The sequence below is a fragment of the Ambystoma mexicanum genome, chromosome 3q (assembly GCF_040938575.1).
Source record: "Ambystoma mexicanum isolate Mex_15411 chromosome 3q, UKY_AmexF1_1, whole genome shotgun sequence".
In the NCBI taxonomy this organism is placed as follows: domain Eukaryota; kingdom Metazoa; phylum Chordata; class Amphibia; order Caudata; family Ambystomatidae; genus Ambystoma; species Ambystoma mexicanum.
In genome coordinates, this window is record NC_090926.1 from 55,319,816 (window position 1) to 55,342,160 (window position 22,345).

At 47.2% G+C, this 22,345-nt stretch overlaps 1 protein-coding gene across 5 annotated transcripts in view; it reads right to left on the reverse strand.

Moving 5' to 3' along the window:
* The window catches only part of HMGXB4 (HMG-box containing 4), a 740,304-nt gene that overhangs the window by 388,382 nt on the left and 329,577 nt on the right, over window positions 1-22,345 (reverse strand). For all 5 annotated transcript variants that reach the window (XM_069653065.1, XM_069653066.1, XM_069653064.1 and 2 more), the window contains 2 exons: window positions 6,609-6,690; window positions 6,329-6,393 (listed from right to left, as the gene is read on the reverse strand). In XM_069653065.1, coding sequence (XP_069509166.1) covers window positions 6,329-6,393; window positions 6,609-6,690 — 147 coding nt within the window. The remainder of the gene's footprint in view (window positions 1-6,328; window positions 6,394-6,608; window positions 6,691-22,345) is intronic.

Below are 22,345 nucleotides of genomic sequence, written 5' to 3' on the forward strand. Positions count from 1 at the left end.
GCAGAGTTTGCCATGTACAGGGCTTCTTGGGATCTATCCGCCTCCCCTACGCTATGTGATGCAGGGCTGCCATAGTGGGACCATCGTCTATCTGGCCTTGTTGAGCCCTCCCTGTCTCGACGCGCCCTCAGACACTTGTGTCCATGCACGTTAACATTCCCATCTGATGGATTCTGTTTTGGCAGACGCATGCACAGGTACACTCGTTCGTGATGGTGTTTACACCTAGGTATAGATGGTTATGAGTCGCAAGTGGCTTTGGGGTGGTGATGATCCTTTGGAGTGGGCTAGCATGCATATGGCTGTGGATTTCGTGTGCTCATTGAAGTGAGTTGTTCGAATGTAGTTCTGATGGCCATTCTGTTCTTGTTCTTTTCTTTTGGTTGACAGGTATCTCCTCCCCTTTTGCCACTGCCATCTGTATGCCACTCCTGCAGATGGATTTTACTCCCGACACCTGCTGCTTCGTGTTAATCGGTGGAGCAGCATTACGATCTTATGGGACGATCGCCAGTGGCCCACATGCCCTTACGCAGTACTGGTGGCTCGGAGCAACATTTCGGCCTTTCAGCTGGACTAGTGCCTCCCCATTGGGACGGCCCTGCGGTTGTGTGCGCTTCCTTGTTGCCTTTTCGTACGTGATTGTGGCTCTGTGTACCATGATGGGACAGGGCGTCACACAAGTAGTGGCTGGTCATTTCTTGCGGATGCAGCCCACAATGGTGAAATGTGTTTTGGAGTTCATGGCCTGATGGCTGTATGGGCTTGGTGATTTTGTTGTGCATTAAATTTCTATTCTGATTTGGCCCGTGTAGCGTTTTTCTTTGCAAGTGATGTGGCATGTGCCTATTTGTGGGGCGATGTATTGTGAGGAGATCTGCATTGGGTTCCTGGTTCGGGGTTTAGTTGCGTGGTACTGTGCTGGGCGCGTTTGCCTACTGAGCCCGTGAGGTCAGGGATGGGGGCTGCCTATATGACAGTTTGGATGTTGTCATGCTCAGGGGCGGGGGATTGGGTTTTGTGTAACAGATGGCGGTCAGCCAGGTGGACTGGTGGAATGATGTGATTTTCGGAATGTTGCTGGGTCGAGGTGCCTGTGTTTGCGTGCGTTTCTTGGTGGGGGACTGTGGTCATGTCCATTGGGATGGCTTCTGTATTCGTGCCATCTGTGCCCTGCAGCTCCCATTGGCCCCTCTTGTGTTGCTTTTGTTCGTTGGCATGCATGGGTGCTTTGTACATTTCAATGGTTGCATTGTGACTTCATTGCACCTACAGGGAGTTGTACTTTGTGGGCAGGGAGCGGTGTACAGGCACTCAGTGGGGCCGTTTACGGTTGATTCGCGATGCCGTACTTCTCGCCATGGCGGAATGGTCCATTCCGCCATGCCTGATGGCGTTAGGTACATGTCCGCTAGGGTCGGAATTGGCGTACCGTTGCACCATGGTGGTGTTTGCGGTTTGGCATGGCGCGCGCGCGCGTGCTTAGTGCAGTTAGCGTTGGCGTTCACTACGGTGTCGCTAATGGCTTCGTACTTTGCGGTGACGGGTCATAGTCGCACCGAGCGCTATTCGATGGCGGTATTGCATTTCCGCCATCGTTTTCCCCTTTCCGCCAGGGTCGTAATGAGGGCCATAGACTTAAAGAAGTCTGACTTAGGTACAGGAGTAAATCTCCTTTCATGTGCTTGAGTTTGGGTCGAAGGAATCTTTGATGGCATCGAAGGAATCTTCCAAGGCACTGATGACGTCTTCGACAAATGTGTAGAAAACACCTGTGGCTTCGATGTTGAAACCGTCGGCGCCGATGGTGTCAACAAAGTCATCAAGGGCTTAAACTACTGTTTTTTTAGTCGGTGTCGGGGAAACACTCGATTCTCGATGAATCTTCAACGATTTGACGTCGACTCAAGTGTTTCGAGATTCACCTTTACTACCGGATCTTTCCACAGTAGTTCCTGACTTTCCTGTGTCGTCCAACGGAGCGACCCGGGTCTGGCTCTTTTGAGGTTTCTTTGAGGGGATCGAGGCCACATTCTTCTAAATTCATCCCACTTTCTTGGGGAATCCGACTTAGTAGGACATCTTATCAATTCGGTAGATGTATCAGAGGAAGAGGAGGGAGATCTATGTCTCCTCTTAACCTTCTTTGATGAAGAAGATGAAGAACGTCTCGATCTACTGCATGATCGAGACCTCTTAGAATGTTTACGGAGATCCGATTCCTTCGAATCGCTCAACTTTCTATGTTTTGACAAGCCCTTTGAGGAGGCCTTGGAAGCTTCCTGCTCCACCGACATTTTACCTTTTCTCTCACGAAGGGCCTTCCGCCGTCATCAACTGACAGGAGCCACAGTTGCCGGTTCGATGATCTGAACCTAGGCAACAAAGACAAACGCGGTGAGGGTCTGTAATCGACATTTTCGATCCGCAGTCGATAATTTTTTGAACCCCGTCTTGGGAGTAGAACGGGTGGAAGAAGACAACATTTTCTTTTTGAAGCGCGCGGTACTCGAGAGCGAAGCAATCGGAAAAACAGAACTGAAGCCAACGGCTCAAGCTACTTATACTGATGGTGATGTCGACACGGTAAGGAGCCCGTCGAGGGACATCGACGCCACAACTTCGTGCACAGCACCCTCTGCCGAGAATTCTTTTTTCCGAAGCAGCAAAGCTGGCGGATACGAATATCATAAGATGAGGAATACGTGGGAGGACACAATCCATTCGAAAGAGTGCTTCTCAGTCTCTCAAAAACAGATGGTTCTGAATAATGGCAGCAAGCCATCAAACACCCTGAAATTAATGGATGATTGTCACAATAAAGAGAAGTATATTGCTTCTCTCCTTGTGGAATCACCAGTCTCCCCTTACAGCCATCTCCTGCCATGTGATTCACCCTCAGAATACCACCCTAGGGTCAGGAAGAGGATGCCTTTCCCTGGCCACATGGGAGGGGATTTTAGGCTGGGGATCAGTGATGACTCTGCAGGATTCATCACACATCCTGACTCCTCCTTCTCCTGATAGACCACCATAACTGTACCGTGCAAAGTTATTTTACCTGACAAAGTACCCTCGAGGAAGTCCATTTTGTACACAACACAATTGACAAATCTGCCTCTGACCAACTCAGAGAACATAAGAGCCTCCACACTCATACCTCTGTAGCCATCTGTGTCTCAAACCGAAGGACTCTGATGTAATCTATAGAAGCTCCCATGCTAGGCAGAAATTGAAAGATGAATTTGCTTTGGGTAGCTGTGTGCATTGTGAGCCCAACTGCCACTTGGAAGGGCATTTTGCGGGTATGCCGTGTGGCGGAACTGCTTACTTAGGAAGCTTGTCGTGGTGATGGCATTTCATAGATAAACATATGTGACAATTTATAAGCACTGTTCATTAAAGTGGTATCCTGCGTTTGAGTTACTTTTCATATCCATCTGTCCTTGACTGCACCATTTGTAAAAAATAACAACTTTCTTTGGAACAGCATCTGCCAAATTCACTTCTTCAAAACTTGAATTGAATTTCCATTTTTCACAAGTTATAACCACTCTCTGTAAAATCATTGCTGCTTCAAGAAGGGTCAGCATTTTTTTCTCAATATCCTCAAATTCTTCTTCTGGGTGAGACTCGTTGTGGTTCATTCACCCTTTTGGGATTACAAAAAATAATGCCAATACATTCAAGCTCTTCTTCTATGAAACTATTTGTTTTCTTGTTTTCATCTGTCCTTCTTCTGAACCGTTGTAAGCTGCAATGTTCCTGTAAAGCTTTTCAATTTCCCCCATTGTTGTTACGTTGCCTTCAAGTAGAAAATCAACATTTGTTGCTTTGTAAAACAGTGAATGTGGCTGCATCTTTCCGCTTAGTGTAGGCTTGCATGTGTGTTCCAACATAGCTTGTGAAATGCAATTTCGCTTGCATGAAGGTATCCAATACGTTTTTTGGTGTCTTTAAATTCCAGGTGTCTTGACATTAAGAGTACTGTTTCTAACACTTACACATTTCTTCTGACTTGGCCATCACATGTGAGAACCACAAGGAAACCACTGGCTCTCATAAAAGCAACTGGTGCTAATGCCAGCACCTGTACTGCAATGCACATGGGGCTTCAAGGCTACAGCCTTCTGCTTTGAGGAGCTCTTCTGCTTCAATCTTTTAGAGCTTTACCATTTTGCTCAGCATCTCTTTATTCCTTCTCCAATTTCTCTGAGTATTTCTCTAGTAACTAGTTGCTAATTATAAATAAATCGATTCAGTCAGAAATGATAATTTTACCAATCAATGTGAACTTAATTTTATTCATTTGATGGCAGTAAGTGGTGAACCCTAGAATAGGACTGTTGAGGCGCCAAATAAAAGGTAACTGCTTTTCCTTTTGGTATTGTCCTCTACCTGTGTTATATAAATCCAGCTATTTTACGAGGTTACACATTGGCCAATGTGTTTCAAAAGGTCTGATCTTGGCTTATCTTTGAAACATTACATTACTTAATACAAATTTCCAATAACTATTAATGGTTATGTTTCAAATATAACAATATTTATTGCCAAATGTTTAATTTTCAGAACACGGGGCAAATAAATTATCCAACTCAAACTACACTCTTGTATCCCTTCGTTTTGCCAACATTTGTAATTACTTTGACAGAATTATACTGAAAAAACTCATTGAATTATTTAAGGGGCTGGGAGTAAGGGGTGGGGAGGGAGTTGGGGTAGGGGGACTAGTATAGGGAAAAGGGTGGCTTGGGAGGGGCGGCCCCCAAATTAAAACATATTCGTTTTTTTGGCATACTTCCTTCAAAGTAAATTACTTCAAAGGAATTCATGTCGATAAAACGACATGGAACCCGTGCTCTACAATAGGTAGTGAAGTATCTTTTTATGTTTATATCCATGATTAAGGTTTTACTTGTTTAAGGAGTTTATATTTAGTGAATCAGTGATTAATTAGCATGGCCACATGATACTATTTGCAGAAATGAAGCCTTAACAAGACCTCATCTAGTAATGTTTGTGCTTACAGTAACTGCATGGGCATGGTGCGTACAAACATTTAAAAGTATGACAATGTCAGAAAAACACAACCAGAAAATGCAAGAAAAGAAACTATTGGCTTTCTTAAGCTACACTCACTACACCCAACCGGAACCTTGATATGCTAATTGTATGAACTGCATAATATAAATTAGTAAAGGGTTATGTCATGGTTAATGTTCAACTCTCTTCTAGCTTATTTACAAATAAAAAGTCAAGGAATTCCCCTAAAGCTGCATAACAAGGTAAGATTTTGGTTTTACATGGAAAAGTATTTTCTAGAAGGTTGGATACTAAACAACATTATACAGAATTTTCCTGAAGATAAAGCCTAAGATAAACTGAGTATTGTGTGTTAGAGCAGTTTAATTTTTGGGGGAGGTGGGTGAGGGGCAACTTGCAATACTGTTAACCTACTGTCTCTCCAGGTTACAATAATGCAAATGCTCTAAGGATTATTGTAAGTTTGACAATATCAAAATCAATGGATTTCTTTAACCAGAGCTAAGGTTACTACCTATAAAAGGGCACATGCTACCAGTGTTGTGAATACCAAAGTTAATGTACAAACACTCATTCACCATTTCCTTTAAAAAAAGTCCATAACACCACAGGTGTAACCACAAATACTTCACAAGACTCATCATCCACTGCTGGTCATAGTGCCTCTAAGTGGTACCCAAGAGGCACTAGGGTCTTTTTGAAGTGCCAATCCTTCCCTCAGAGATAGGCTCATGCAGAGGGCGTAAGCCTTAAAACACAGCAGTGAAGTTGTACTTCTGGCTCACCATTCCTCTGACGCACCCATAAAGTCCAGCCCAGCTCTGCACCAATATACTCCGCCTAAGGTATTGGGTTGGATGCTGAGGCTCATCTGCTCTAGAAAGACCTAGATTTTAACCGCAAAAACATATTTTAAACTGCTCTGGTGCCTGCAACTCGAACTAGTTAGGTGGGCTAGAGGAGTTGCAAGCCTCAAACGTTGGAAGCTACAGATGCTCTTCAGCAGGCCTCAGTCACACATGCAGGCACAGCATGCTGGCGAGATGTAGTTTGTTCCTTTCATATATCTTTCACCATCCCTGCATAATTTCAATGAACGAGAGGGCTGGTGCAAACAGATCAGCAAGGATCTATTAATCTCCTTGCTACTCTATGATACCAATACCCCACAGTTATAAAAGATCTGGTACACCAGCACTATATATAATACAAGGACAGCCCTTTTCACACTTAAGTAATATCAACAGTCAATAGATTAGGCTGTGCATTGACATTCTCTCACCAGTTTGTCCTTGTCTGCCATCTGCTTCCAAACCTCTGCCAGCTTCTTACTCAGCTCCCCGAAATCTGCACAGTAAAAACACACATAAGAAATAAGAAAAATACATCCTGGAATGTTTCCCCATCCCCGATGATGGATTTCTAGAGCCAAACTGGATTCCCTTTTTAAAACATCTCCCTTCTGATGAGCTAGGATAGGCTGCAGGCCCCCAACTAATACCTCTGCCCTGTGGAATGTTTACCTATCCCAAGTCAAACAGTGATAGAAATAGTACACTCACCGATGCCGGGATGATCGGTGATGATGTTCACCCGGTACTCCTTGCAGAAGACTTGATAGGCGGTCATGTTTTTCTTCTTGGGCTATAAAAACAAACACTATGTTCAAATCAAAGAAAACAAATGAAAACACTTGAATAGAAAGCTGAATTTCAGGTAAAAGTAACCAAGGAACTAGGTATATAATCAAATCACTGATGTGCCCTGTGCCGTTTTAATGCAGAAGAATGACCATTCTAAGGGAATAAGACATTGGATAAATAAAGATAAACATGGGCTAGAGAGGAGTATTCTCTGCATTAATTATAGCATAAATGTACAGAAATAGGGTACGTTTTAGGAAAAATACGACTGTCGTAGAGTGACACTTCATTATGTATTGTGTGACTGTGTGGTCTATTAGAGAGTACACTAGTGCGGAGGAGGAGAGTAATGCAAACAAGTAACAGGAATTTAAAGAGGCACTGGCCCTCATTCCGAGGTTGGTGCTAGTCATGGCGCTATTGACTAGCACCAATACCGGAACCGCCACCGACTTGGTGGTATGGGGATTTAGCAGTCTATTCCGACCTTTGTGGGACTGGTAAGTCCCCATTTGAAAAGCCATTCCCCATTCCCATTTGAGCCCCCATAGGGCTCAATGGGAAGGGGGAAGGAGTCAATAACGGTACCGTTATTGACCCCGGTATCCCTTTGCGGGTCCCGTCCATTCCACCTGGTAAAACCTGCAAGGGACACGCAAAGGGACCTCGGAATAGGGCACAAAGGGATTACCGGCACCCGTGTCATTACCTTTGCGCCCAGGTCGTAATGACCCCCACTGTTTAATCATGGAAAGCCAACTGGCATGAAGGTGGTGTTTTGAGGTGGCAGACGAGTGGTGCAGAGAGGAGGGGAAAAGTAAGATAGTGGAGGAACGAGATGGGTCAAAGAAGGAGAGAGGGGACATTGGATGCAGGAAGGTATATCACTTGGGTCTTGGTGGAGTTGAGCATGAAACAACCAAGTGCCATTCAGTGACCCATAACAGAGTTTATCTTTTTACTAGTGGCCCGCAACTGAGATCCGTTTCCAGTGGCTTGATGCTTCGTCTGAGGCAATTTGTTGCGCTTAACAAGATTCTACCTACCTACCACAGACTGATGAGCCGATATATGAAAACAGATCAAAAATAAAGGTTAGGAAGGAGAAGGTCTTCATGTGGTTCACAAAGAGGTTGTAGGAGAAGCAAAAGGAGAAAACTAGTTAACTGAGGAAGGATATGCAGAATATGAATAGTAGGGGTATGTTAAGATGAATTTTCAGTAGGGTGCTCTGATTACAGAACACCAACAGTTGACTTTTAAACACAGTAATAGAGCATTGCAGTGTAACAAGTAAGTGGAAAAAAGACAAGATAAGTAATAAACCAATTTCAGAGGTAACACGTAACACGAAAGGAGTTAAAATACAATATACAAAGTTAGAATTATAAGATTTCACACTTTAAAAGTCCTTTCCTTGCTAGAAGAGATGGGGCCTAGTGCCCATAGAGTAGCAAGTCCCAACAAAACCCTTTGCAGGAGCGATATTAGATGTACATCTTGACTGCACATCCACTGTACCCAAGCCTCTGACAAACGTGGCACGCACGATGCACGCACGATACACACACACACACACACACACACACACGACCTGGGATTGAGGGGTGTGTGGCGCGCGCGTAAGACACAGCGCGCTTTTGCGTTTTACTCGTCAGTGCATGATATGCACTGACGCATTGATTTATGGCTGGCATCGTGCAATCTATTAAACTGGGTGGCAGAGTGTCGTATATTGCCCTCAACTTTGTCTGACCATTCCCTGGTGCTGCTCTCATTAAGTATTCCCGGGGGCATGGTTCCACGGTCACAGTGGCGCTTTAAGGCTACAACCTTGGGAGACCCGGTTTTCCAGGCAAGCATGGCGCAGCACTTAGACAGTTACTTTGAAAATAATGAGGGGTCGGTCAATACACATGCCATCCTTTGGTAGGCGTTCGAAGTATACATTCGGGGCATAGCAATGTCAACAGAACTCGGGGTATTAAGAGATATCAGGAGGGAGCTAAGGATAGTCGAGGAAACTGTGGGGCAGTTGCAGGAGGAGAGCGTCAGACACTCGTCACCACAGATTAGCGAAGACATAAAGGCACACCTAGATAAGTACCGGGAAGTAGCAGACAGAAAGCTGCGTTATTTTGATAGGCCAACAGCAGCGCGCCGATACGGGGAGCAGGAAAGACCCGGGAAACTACTGGCACAGATGGTGCGCAGCAATAAAGGTTAGCACCAATATCCTGTGCATAATCAGGGCAGATGGCACAGTGGCCAAAAAGGTTGATGAGGTAAGCGAGGTATTTTATGATTTATACAAGAATGTATACTCTCCCCAAAGTGAAGCAACAAATCCCTGGGGTCGGATGGGCTTGGGGCAGAGTTTTACAAAGAACATGTGTTAGCACCTAGACTATTAACGGTGTGGACGGAGGCGCTGGATCTTGGGACCCTGCCAGAGTTGCTGCGTGAAGCGGTTATTATTCTACTGTTAAAGCCTGGTAAACCTCCAGACGATTGCGGGTCGCACCGCCAGTTATCCCTAATTAATACTGATGCAAAAGTATTTGCAAACATTTTGGCAACAATGGGCTTAACCCATTAATGCCCCACATGGTGCATGAATATCAGGCTGGGTTAGTATTGGGGAGATCAACAGCATCCAATATCCGCTGGATGTACAAGGTAAAGGCGCGAATGCTGCAAGATGCTGAGGAGGTTGCTGTGTCTCTGAACATGATGAAAGCATTCGACACAGTGTATTGGCCATTTCTATTCAGGGTTTTGCACAATTACGGGTTTGGGCCGAATTTTGTAAGGTGGGTAAGACTTCTATACACAAAGCCGTATGCCAGGGTAAGCGTGAACGGGACCCTCTCTCCCATAATAGCACTGGCGGGTGGCACTAGACAGGGGCGCCCATTGTCGCCCCTGCTTGCATTAGTCATAGAAGCCTTGGCAGATCTCATGCGGGCACGATATGCTTGTGCGGTCATTACCATCGCCGGGTGCATGAAACTTATAAAACTTATCAAATTATAACATTATATGCAGACGATATACTGATGTACGTAAGAGAACCCGGGAAATACGTACAAAGGATACTGGCCGCTGTTCATGAGTTTGGGAAATACTCCGGCCTACGCCTGAATAGCAATAATGACGAGGTCTTCCCACTAACGGATGCCACCTTGGAACCAGGGAACATGTTCGGGCGAAGGTGGACGCATTCACACATAAGATACTTGGGAGTTGAGATAGCCGGATCGCCCGCGCAAGTTAAATCCCTCAATTATGATTCCCTGGTAACCAAGATGTGTACGAAATTGGAGCAGTGGAATCATCTCCCCATTCCGTTGATGGGGTCGGTCGCTTTGACAAAAATTATTATTCTGCTCAAGCTGTTTTATTTATTCAGCAATGTTCGGCTCTGGCCGGGCAAATCCTTTTTTGTTACAGTGGCCGGGGCTTGCTCTTCGTTTGTATGAAAGGGTCAGATACGGATTAGCTGGAGACGCCTTACACTACCGTACGAAGCAGGAGGGTTGTCGGCGCCTGAGTTGTACTACCTCGTGGCCCAGACTTACTATGCGGTGCATTGCGTGGAGGGAGGACCGCACACATCATATATTTTACTGGAAAAGCAGGGGACAGCACCGTCGGCTTTGCTGCACAGTTTAGCTGGGGGTATACAGAGCAGCACTAACCAGCATGATCGAGTGGCAGTAACACAACAAGAGGAATGGACTAGGTTAATTAAACACCCCAAGAATACTGTATTATAAAATCAAGCTATGCCAATCTATTGTGCGTATTTCCTAGGTCCAGCACGGGACAAACTGCTGGCAACGCACTGGCGCGGGCATATTGACCTTGGGAGACTTGTTCTATGAGGGGTCATTTGTGTCATGGGACTTGATCGAGATGTATGTGGGGGACACGCCGCTTCAGAAGCTTCAGTACTGCCGGATCCGCTTGGCTGTGGCTTCGGTGTGGCCTGGATACCAGGCAACTGGCAACTCGCCCATGTCTTAATTATGTACTGGCCCTAGATGGGGGGGGGGGTGGAGAGTCAGCCTCAGGGTTGGCGCCGATGACCTGGGGAGTGCAAACAACTGTATCAGGGGAGATTGGGAGAGGGACCTTGAGGTCACTTTTACGGATGCCCACTGGCTGCAGATATGTAAGTTGACTTGGCAAATATCATTCAACTCCAGGCACAGACTAATCCATTTCAAAATTTTGAATAGAACGCACCTCACCCCAGCCCGCCACAAGAAAATGTACCCAACAGCGGGAGGGAAGTGTCCTAGAAGTGAAATGTCAGATGCAAATAGAACACTGGGACAGGGTGTGTCAAGCATTGGAGGGGACGGTGGAACAGTCTATTGTGTGGGAACCCTCGACATGTATATTAGGGTGTGAACAGGCTGAACCCACTAAAGTGCAGACGAATCGCCCAAAAGATATCTGGGGCGGCTTTCAGCAATACCTGGCACGGTAAAGTGCAGAGGTGGAAGGGGAGGGCATTATGCCATGAATGTTATCATGTTAATGAATGTATATGTTAAGGTGCTTTCTGTAACACCGTTCCATGCTTTTCTCGCCAACTGAGTATATGTATACTATATGGCTGTATTCCTGTGCAAATGAAAATCAAGTTTTTTTTTGTAATTATTTTTTCTAAACCTTTGCAGGAGGTTTGGAGTCTTTAAAGTACACTAAACAAGAGTTGGCAAAGCCGACAGGCAGTTTGTAAATGCTTTAGAATTGCAGAACAATAGAACTAAAGTTCTTAAGAGGTCCTCTCCCAATCCAACCAACTTAGGGAAAGTCCAGGGGAGGAACCTTGTCTAGAACTCTATCTGTACTCAAGTGTGCTCAGGGACCACTTCACAAGTTCCTGCATTCACTGGGTCCCCCGTGTTTTGCATCGTGATTCTGTAGAGGTTGCTGGTGCAGAGGTCACTTTCGGTGTCAGGACTTTGGTTCAGCTGGTTGTTGCTTCTGGGCTCTTGTGAAACTGTTCCTGGCACTGGAGAGCTGGACGACCTGGCACAATCAACAAAGGACCGGTCAACGACCTCAGAGGACCCCCCATGGACCCGATGCAGGGAGAAATCAGCGATGGTCACCGCAATCGCAAGGTGAAAGTCACCATTATGGCGGAAACAAAGAAGCTGGTCCTGCGGGGGCCCCCCCCTTCATGCTAGAGAGCTGCAACTGCAGGCGGAAACCTCTTATTTCCCAAACTGAGGGCCTGAGGAGTTTGAAGCCTGAACACAGGATGACTACTGATGCAGAGAGGTAGCCCACAAGGGAGCTGGTCAGCCCACAGGGTGGTTTTGGCACGTATCTGAATGCTTCCAAGGACAGGATCCTCAGGCAGGGGTCGAGACAGAGTTACCAGCAGTCATGCGGTTGAAGCACCAATGAAGGCTTTTGGGAGAACAGTAATGGAGCAGGGATTTGCCAGCATGGTTGAAGAAGACAATGCTTTATGGCTGCAACAAGTTCTGGGTCTTCAGCAAGATGCTCCTCTCGAATGAGGCCTTTGTTCCAACAGTGATAAAAAGAATGGTTGGAGGAATTCTCCTTTTATCCTGGATTCGACCTGTTGCCTTTCCCTCAAAAGCCACCAATGGCAGGTTTTGCACCATTCAAACTTGTAAGGGCTAGTATGGACAACCTCTGGCCACCACATCTGCCAGACAGTCCCAGCCCCCCACATTCAGCCACAAACACATACCGCTGCTTTGCCCTGGAAAGCGGAGTCCCTGCCCAGGAAAGGGCTTACCATATATGGCCAATCCTGCCCTGAGAGCGCATGAAGAAAGTGAAACACAGGAATATAAATATTATCTGCAGCCACTAGCCTGTCTTGGACTCATCAAGCAAGTAACCATAAAGTTGCAAAAGACAAAGTTAAAAGCACACAAATATTCCTACTGCACGTTATAGTAAGGTGATATATACAGTGTAAAATAAGCAAGTAATTCCCCAATTGAGGACAGAGCCTAACCTGCACTGATAGCCAAAGGGACTGATCAGTGCCCCCAAAACAGATACACTTGACCTGGTAAGTGAAGCAAAAAGGCGTTCCTTACCTCCAAAAGTCAAGACAGTTTAAAAACAAAATCAAAATGTTTGTGGATTGTATACATGCCTATGGGGGCGAAAGGAGCAAAAACAAAATCTTTCCTAATGGGGGCCAAGGAAGGAGGCTGACCAGGAGGGGGTTTGAGCAGAGGTTCACATGTCCCACGAGTTGACGAAGGTCTGGTAAAAAAGGTAGGAGACGACCAATTGGGGGGCATAGCTTTGGATGCCAAAGTCAGCAAACCTCTGAAGAGAAGAGTGGTCCACCATTTCAAAGGTAGCCAAGAACTCTAGAAGGATCATCACTGAGGATAGATAACTTGCAGTCATGGGCAGATGGGAGAAAATCAGAGGGCTTAAGCTAAGCACAGGGTTAGAGCCAATTTCGGAGTTCCGTTTCTGAAATCCAGATTGGAGACTGCCAGAGAGGCTGTTACTATCCAGATAGGAAATCATACCGTTAAAGAACGATTTTAGAAGAGTTGAGGAGGACAAATGCAGGCCAGGAGCTTGCAGTATTATTGGGGTCAGCAGAGTGCTTCTTCGGGATTGGGAGAGCAGGTGCTGCCTTGAAGTAGGCTCGGAAAATTCTAAGGGAAAAAGAGGTTAAGGAGGGAAGAGGTAGAAGCAGGTGAATAGTGCACGTTTCTTGACCGCATGTTAAAAGTGTTGAATCTACACTGGTGATGGGTTTTGCAAAGCCACCTTAAAAGGTACAACAGGTTCTAGACCAAACTGTCAATGGTAAAATAGCTGAGCAACCACTTAGACTCAGAAGGGGGCAGGATTGACTTGAAGTACTATAAACAGGAGCAGAGTCTATTAAGGAAAAGCGGTCCGCACAGTACACAAATATATACTATTTATAGACACAGGCAATCAGTGAAATCAATGCAGTATTGGTAAAGAAATTAATCATCAAACACATATAGACCACTGTTTGGCAAAACCAAAATGGGTTACCTACTACTTTAGATGAAAACAGTTAATGGGCAATATAAATTGTAAATGGCTAAAAATATAATATAATTGATTATTTATAACGTACTTAATGCCCAGAGTTTTCGAAGCGCAGACCCGGGGATCGAACTGGTGGTGCTCTGCATCTTCTTGCTTCCAAGACGAGCGCGTTGCCCCTGAGCTACCCTCCCGAGACAAAGTGGGGGTAACAAGGTTAGGAACCGTTTTAGAAGCCTTAGGTAGGCTAGAAGTACTTGAGTAACAACTGCAACACTTCCATCCTTAGATTTATGATAGTTCAATCTATAACCAGCAGGTTTTCTTATTCAGCCAGTTCTTATAAAACATCACTTTAAGAATGTTCAAAAGGGCCCACTGCCTATTGATGGGGTAGACTACAAGTCCCCAGGCGGTTGAATAGAGGACACCTGATCCAGGCTCCACCTCCTTTGGCCCGGTACATTAGGTACCTTTTAACTTTTTACGCACAATGCAAATGAATAAGGGTTCCAGAGTTTCCAGTGACGGTTAGGTCAGGCTCACGAAGAGGTGCCAGGAAAGAGGACGACGGCTTGACTGCAGTTCCAGTAGCATGGGAGGACCCCGCAGGAGCAGCAGACTAGAGTGGGTGTTGTTGTGACCCAGGATAGCAGACCCTTCCTCATGGTGAAGGATAGCACCAGCAAGTTTTGAGCAACGAAGCAGGAAGGGGCTGTGCAAATCTGCAGTGCAGTTTCAGTGAGGTGCAAGTTAAATGTAGACCCAGTGACAAATCCAACCTTTAAACTGCGGATGCAGAGCAAGGCTTCAGACCGGTTCGTCCCAACTTTCCAGAGGTGAAAGGCACCTGGGTTCAGGTCTTCCTAATTGGAAGGCAGCGGTCTGGAACGTGGTGGATGTCTTAGCCAATGTGATTCGGCTTCAGATAATTGAATATTGCGATTGACTATCTCGCTTGGCTCTAGGTCCTCTCCATTTATCCAGATTCCAGGCTCAGGATGCCTGAGCCTACCTATGGAAGAGACCTGCAATATTCACACAGGTAGAGGCTGTCCAATCAGGGTCAGCCAGCCACTTACTCCAATCAGCCCAGTATAAGGAAAGATTTTCTTTTTGCAACTTTCCCTCCATAGTTTCCTATGGAACCCCATTCTTTCTGAAGGGAAGTGAAGCCTTCAGCTTTTGCTCGCTTTTTATGGGGAAACTGAGCAGTCCTTCAGACTATCAGTAGTGGGAAACATGGTTTCCCTTTTGAATTCTTGTATTTTTATATTAAACACATCATCTTACAATGCAGTGCAATGGGGATACTTTTGTATCACCCTATATTTTTACACAGAGGATTTTTGGATACTTGTATATGTGCCTAAAGACAAGCTGGTGGCAGCAATTAAATTTGTTCTGTTTTTGCATTATTTTTGCAGTCCACATTCGTGTTTACTACGTATGGATATTAAACATAAATGGTCGGAAAATTCCAAGATGGCCGCCAGCACAGTGTAGACGGCCGACAGCGCTCTCCGGACCAGGCCGATGAAAGGTGCCCACCACCCCGGCTGCGGACCCGCTGTGAGCACTGCATGTCTCCCCGCGGTGTCGCTGGAAGAGGAGTTGAGCGGGAAAACACCCGGCTAGGGTTGAAAACCGTTCCGGAGCATACTCCGTCGGAAGCCCCCCAGGTCTGTGGGGCCTTTGTGGTGCGACGGCGGCCATCGTTCTCGAAGTGAGTGGTGGAGGGGGTGGCGCGCCCGAAAAAGACAGGGAGCTCCGGCACTGCAATCTCCCTAGGGAAGTGTCTGTCGGCAGCCGAGGATCTCCGCGGAAGAGGGACCAGCGGAGCAGCGGCGATTGGTGGCCCGGCTCCCTGCAAGGAGCCCTGGCGAGCGCGGCGCCTGGAGAGGTTCAGCACCGAGCCCGTGGGGGAGCGGCAGTGCTGGCGGAGACATCAGCAGCCTCAGATTTGACTGCGGCGCACCGCTGGCGATCCCCCCGCACCAAGGAGCATGGAGGTGGCAGGCCCCCCGGGGGTGGGGGGCTGAATACCCGGCGACGTTCAGGGGGCGCTATATCACGGCCCGAATTGTTGGATGAGCGGAGGAGTGGAGCGGGTCCCGGCAGGCTCTCCTTGTCTGCATGCTGCATCGAGCGACATCCTGCCTGCTGCGTGTGAAGGTACACGGGCAGGGGAGAAGGTGGGTGGCCCCTGAACGCAGCGTGGTTCACCCGGGGGTACTTTTCAGCTACAGGACTGTCTCGTGTTTGTGCAGTTGGTAGCCACTGTTTGGGCTGCTAGAGGCCCTTTTGGAACAGAGGGGCTCAAGGAGGAACGAGGAGCGGGCCGGCCCGCGGGACTGGAGGAGCGACATGGGCACCCCTGATCATCGAGGGGGCTCTCCCCCAAGTGCTGGCAGGAGCCGTACTGACCCCGCACAGTGAGTCTTTGGAGGAGTAACACACAGGGGCTCAGCCAGTGTGACTGTGGGGTTTGCCAGGGGGAGGGACGCCCCCAGACCCATAAGAAAAGTGACTAACGGCTGCATCGTGCCCGTTCTCGCCAGGTGCTGAGGAACGCTGGGACGGGGCGAGCGGACTGAGACCCTTCACGCAGAGGAGAAGTAAGCAGTATGTCCACGAAACTTAAGGGGAAAGGGGGAGGGCTCCCCACTCTTCGGGAGAATTACTGGGCACCCTTCAGGCAATGTGGCCGGCTCAGGCGGCGGGAGTAGGCTCCGGGGGCTGTCAGAGGGAAGACGGGAGAGGACACCACTCAAGGGGAGGTGGATGATCTGTCTCCCTTGCCCAGACAGGAACTCTTAGGGGAGTTGCACGCCCTACAGGTAAATCTGGCGAAGACCTTTCAGGAACAATTCCAGCTAATGCGCAACAACCTGAATGAAGCCATTGGGGAGATGAAGCAAGAGATGCGTCAGCTGGGGGAGAGGACGGATGTGTTGGAGGAAGGCCAGCAGGAGATGGGCAACGATATTTCGGCTAACAGCGAGGCTATAGAAAGGCTGGATGTAGCCACAAGAAATCTTGAGATTCAGATGGAGGACTTGGAGAACAGATCCCGCAGGATCAATATAAGAGTGAAATCGCTGCCGGAATCAGTACCAGACAAGACTTTGAAGGAGGTGCTTCAGGGCATCTTCCTTGATATTCTGGGGGGAGGATGCCCCGGAGGCTGTGGAGCTAGATCGGGTGCATAGAACCGGGAGATTGAACAAGGGCCAGTCAGCGAGACCGAGAGATGTGTTGGCAGCGTTTGCCAGATACGCCCAGAAGGAGGCGGTCCTCAAGGCAGCGAGCCAAAAGAACCCATAATGTACGAGGGCCAGCAGATTGCTCTTTTTCAGGACTTGACGGGTATTACTGTCAGAACACTGAACCTTAACAGGGTAAAGAGCCTGGTGACCGAAGAGAAGCTGTTGAACCCGTAGTGCAGTGTTATATTCTTCCCACCAATGTAACACTCAGTTGTATATAAAAACAGTCTGAGCGGTCAATTGGTTGAAAGATGTTTGAAGGATGAACAGGACCCTCTGGAACTCCTGATGACTGCAGGTTCCTTCCCGATGAATGGTAATTTCGGGAGATAGACTGAAAACTCACTGATTGTCAGTAGGGTAAGGTACGGTACATCCCGACAAGAATCTGACAACAGATTGGAAGTAGACAGCCTCTGTAAAGATACAAGAACTATATAAGACAAGGAAAGGCAAAAGAACCAATAAGTGAAAAATGAGCAGGAAATAAGGACTCTTACTTGTATATCCGTGAGACGGGAAGCAACGAGGAAAGTAGGAATGAATTGATCTCCCCGGATCCACAGAAGAGTCCGAAATGAGCCCAGACTCACGGAGTTGAAGTAATCCTCAGTCCGGTGCAGGACCTATTCCCGCCGGCACGCGTACGCCTAGAGAAAGAATCCCAGAAGTGCTACAGGCAGTCTCTAGTCCAGCACTCGTATCCTATTCCCGCCGGCACGCGTACGCCTAGAGTGAAGAATCCCAGAAGTGCTACAGGCAGTCTCTAGTCCAGCACTCGTATCCTATTCCCGCCGGCACGCGTACGCCTAGGATGAAGGATCCAAGAGTTCCGGGTCAGAATCAGGTAATCAGACAAAACAAAGCATGAGACAAGAATCGAAGTCAAAAGGAAGTCCGGGTCGTAGCAGGAGTTCGTAGCTGAAGTTCGAAGCAGAAGTACCAAGGGCAAGACAAGAGCAAAATCCAATAGACAGGCCAGAGGTCAAGAAGAGACAAGATCCAAACTAGCAAGCGCCACTGTAGTAATCCAAAGAAAACAATCAGAAGCACCGAAACAGCAAACTGGGCGGACTTAAGATTGCGTGACCACAACGCGGGAGTCACGTGACCGGGAAACCAGAGCAACACGTGACTGTAGACGTAGTAATGGCCATCGTCGCCATGGCAACCCCCAATGCCTTCGAAACAAGCCTTTAGAGGAATAGAAGCGCTTGTTGCTGTTCCTAGCTATTTTGACTCCCATAAGTCTGTCGGGTACGCGGGAACGTGTAGTAGGAATTGGCATTCTGACAGTATCCTCCCCCAAAGGTGCCCCGAGACCTTGAGATGCTAGAAACGGGGATAATAGCACGGGTGCATGGATGTTGGACTCAGGTTCCCAAGTGCGATCCTCCGGACCGTAACCCTTCCAGTCTACCAAAAACAAACGTACACCACGTGATAGTTTAGTATCCAAAATAGCATTAACCTCATATTCCTCCCCTCCTTGTACCAACAGGGGGGGGGGGGGAACGGATAGGTAACCTCACCTGCTCAGAACATGGTTTGACCAAAGACACGTGGAAAACGGGATGTATTTTCCAAGTAGGAGGCAATTCCAACTTGACCACAAGGGGATTAATCAGCTCCGTAACAACATAAGGACCCACAAAGCGAGGTAACAGGGTTTTACGACCTGGAATACTGAGGTTCTTGGTAGAAAGCCAAACACGCATACCTGTAGTATACTGCGGTGCTGGCTGGCGATGGCGATCGGCATACTTCTTAGCCTGTTCCTGCGCATGTATTAAGTGTTCCATAACGCTCTTACGTAACGATGTCAGGTCTCTAAGGCAAGATTGGACCGCTGGACAATCCGAGGATGTACAAAAATCCAAGGGTAGAGAGCGTGGGTGTTGTCCATACATGGCATAGAAAGGAGAGACCCCCGTAGAAGAATGCGCAGAATTATTATAAGCGAACTCTGCCATAGGCAATACGGAGAGCCAGGTTTCTTGGTGTTGTAGAATAAGACATCTCAAGTATTGTTCCATAGTGGCATTGAGTCGCTCGGTTTGGCCATCAGTTTGTGGATGGTAAGCCGTAGAATACCTCTCGTCAATACCCATGGACTGTGTAAGATGTCTCCAAAAACGTGAGGTAAATTGCACACCCCTGTCAGTTATTATGATCTCAGGAAGACCAAAGAAGCGGAAGACATTGCGTAAGAACAGGTCTGCTAGAGTAGTAGCGGATGGAAGACCCCGACAAGGCACAAAAAGGGCCAACTTAGTAAAACCGTCGACTACCACCCAAATAGTATCAAATCCACCAATCAAAGGTAGTTCCACTACGAAGTCCATGGAAAGCATGGCCCAGGGTTTAGCAGGTACTGGCAGGGGTTGTAGAAGACCCATTGGTTTGGCCGGGACGGTTTTACATTGAGCGCAAACTGCGCAGTTTGCGATGTACAGCACAATGTCTTTTGACATGAAAGGCCACCAGCACCAGCGCTTGAGTAACTCCAAAGTCTTACGATGACCGGGGTGTGCGGCCAACATAGAGTCATGACACCAAGACATGGCAATCCTGCGGGTATGAGAGTCGGGTATATAGATTTTACCTTGAACGTATGGCAAGGATTGAATTATATCCAGATTAAGATCCTCCAATTCAGGATGTTTTTCTGAGACCCATTGCTGAATGGCTGTCTTCAGGGATGGATGCAATGTGCAGCCACACACGACCTGGTTGGGCAAGAGTAGTCGACCCTCCTGTGGCCGATGCACTGGGTCTTCAGAAAGTCTTGACAGGGCATCTGCTTTGATGTGCAACGTCCCCGGACGGTAGGTCAATACAAAGTTGTACATAGAGAAGAACTCATGCCAACGTGCATGGCGCGCTGTGGTGCATTTCAATGATTGAAGGGCCAGTAGGTTTCTGTAATCAGTGAACACTTGAATCGGAGTCTCTGCTCCCAAGAGATGATGTCTCCAAACTGTAAAAGCCTCCCGGACAGATAGCAGTTCACGTTCGGTAATGGTGTAGTTTACCTCATACGGAGTAAGCTTGCGTGAATGATACGCGACAGGATGGAGGATCCCTGTGTCAGGACAAAACTGGGAGAGAACTGCCCCTACTGCCACGTCAGACGCATCAGCCTCTACAACAAACGGTTGTTTGACATTGGGATGTTGAAGTACCGGAGCTGAAGTAAAGGCTTCCTTGAGAGTCTCAAATGAATTCTGTGCTTCGGGATTCCATTGAAACAGATGCTTATTGCTTGTTAAAGCAGTAAGTGGAGCCACAATGCTAGAGAAATGCCTGATGAACCGCCGATAAAAGTTTGCGAACCCCAAAAAAGACTGCAAAGCTTTTAGTGTACCTGGGACGGGCCATTCCAATACAGCCTTGACCTTGGTTTGGCTCATCTGAACACCCTGGTTAGTAATGTCATAGCCCAGGAATTCAACTGAAGTAGTATGAAAAATGCACTTTTCTAGTTTTGCGTATAGTCTATTCTTACGCAGACGTTGTAGTACTTCAGTAACATGTTGAAGGTGTAGTTCAAGAGAAGGGGAATATATCAAGATATCGTCTAAATAGACGATCACAAACCGATCAATCATGCCCTGAAAAACGTCATTGATGAAATGTTGAAATGTGGCAGGGGCATTACATAGCCCAAACGGCATGACCAAATATTCAAAGAGGCCGTATCTGGTTTTGAATGCCGTCTTCCATTCGTCCCCCTCTCTTATCCTCACTAGATTATAGGCACCCCTGAGGTCCAATTTGGTGTATATCACTGAAGATCCTAGCTGATCCAAAAGTACTGAAATCAGTGGTATGGGATACTGATTCCGTATTGTGACTGCATTCAGGTCCCGATAATCTATACACGGTCTCAGGTCCCCCTCTTTTTTCGGAACAAAGAACAGGGGAGATGCAGCAGGAGAACGGGAGGGGCGAATGAAACCAGAAGCCAAAGCCTTGTCCAAATAGTCCTTTAAAACTGCATCTTCCTTTAAAGTAAGAGAGTAAATCCTCCCAGAGGGGATCCTAGCTCCCTCCTTAAGGTCTATGGGACAGTCATAAATACGATGAGGCAGTAACTTTTCTGCCTCGCCTTTGTCAAAGACATCTGCGAAAGACTTGTATTCTGGGGGTAAAACAGTATTGACAATACCACCTACCATTGAAACAGATTCCAATAAGGCTTGACAGGGGTTGTTTTTCTCTTGAGTCGTTGGGCCACAATGTCCTGAACAATAAGTTGAGGTAAACGAGACAGACCCTGCAACCCAATCTACCAAGGGGTTATGGAGCCGAAGCCAAGGTAGACCCAGAATTAGTCGAAATTGAGGTGCCGCAATGACATCGAATGAAATGACTTCGCTATGACAACCGTCTATGTGAAAATTCAGGGGCACTGTCGACTCCGTTACCAACCCTGAGAGTAGTGTGGTACCATCAACTGCGTTGACCACCTCGGGTTGTTCCTTTGGTACCAGGGGAATGTTCCAGTCATTCACATACTGGAGATCAACATAATTTCCAGTAGCCCCAGAATCCAAAACCGCTTCAGAGGACCAGGTTTCGCCGTCCGGAGAAGCAACAACGACCTTAATAGTGAAAGGAACTGAGAATTTGGAGCCCGGAAGATCAATGCTCGACATAGGGGCTCCCTCTATTGTCGGTCTTTGGAGTTTCCCGACTTCGCAGGTTTCTTGGGACATAGACTCAAGAAATGACCAGAAGAACCACAATAAAAGCATAACTTGTTCCTTTTACGCTTCTCTCTTTCTTCGCTAGATAATGGTCCTCTTATCGCCCCTATTTGCATGGGTTCCCCATTGCCTGAAGCCGAACTTGTCAGACTAACAGGGACCGGGGGCAAAATCCTCTTTTCCCCCTTCCTTTCCGCTTTACGGGCATCGATCTGAAGAACTAGATCCAAAAAGTCAGGAAAGGAGACGGGGACCACAGGTACCGTAGCAATGACATCCTTGAGGGAATCCGACAAACCCTTATAAAATAAGGCTGCCTTCTTCTCGTCTGGCCAGTTGGTTTCAGCAACCAATTGGTTAAACTTAGCCAGATACGTCAATAGAGTAGAATCGCCTTGCTGTAAATTCAATAACTCCAAATCAGTTGCCTGAGATTTGTATCGGGTGTCAAAAACTCTGGTAAGCGCCTCTATGAGAGCGTCACAGTCAAACAACAAATGACTACCTTGCTCCAAGAGAGGATTCGCCCAGACGGCAGCAGTACCCCCTAGGTTAGATAATATAAAAGAGGCCTTAGTGGTTGAATCGGGAAATGATGTTGGTCTACAAAGAAAATGCAGTCTGC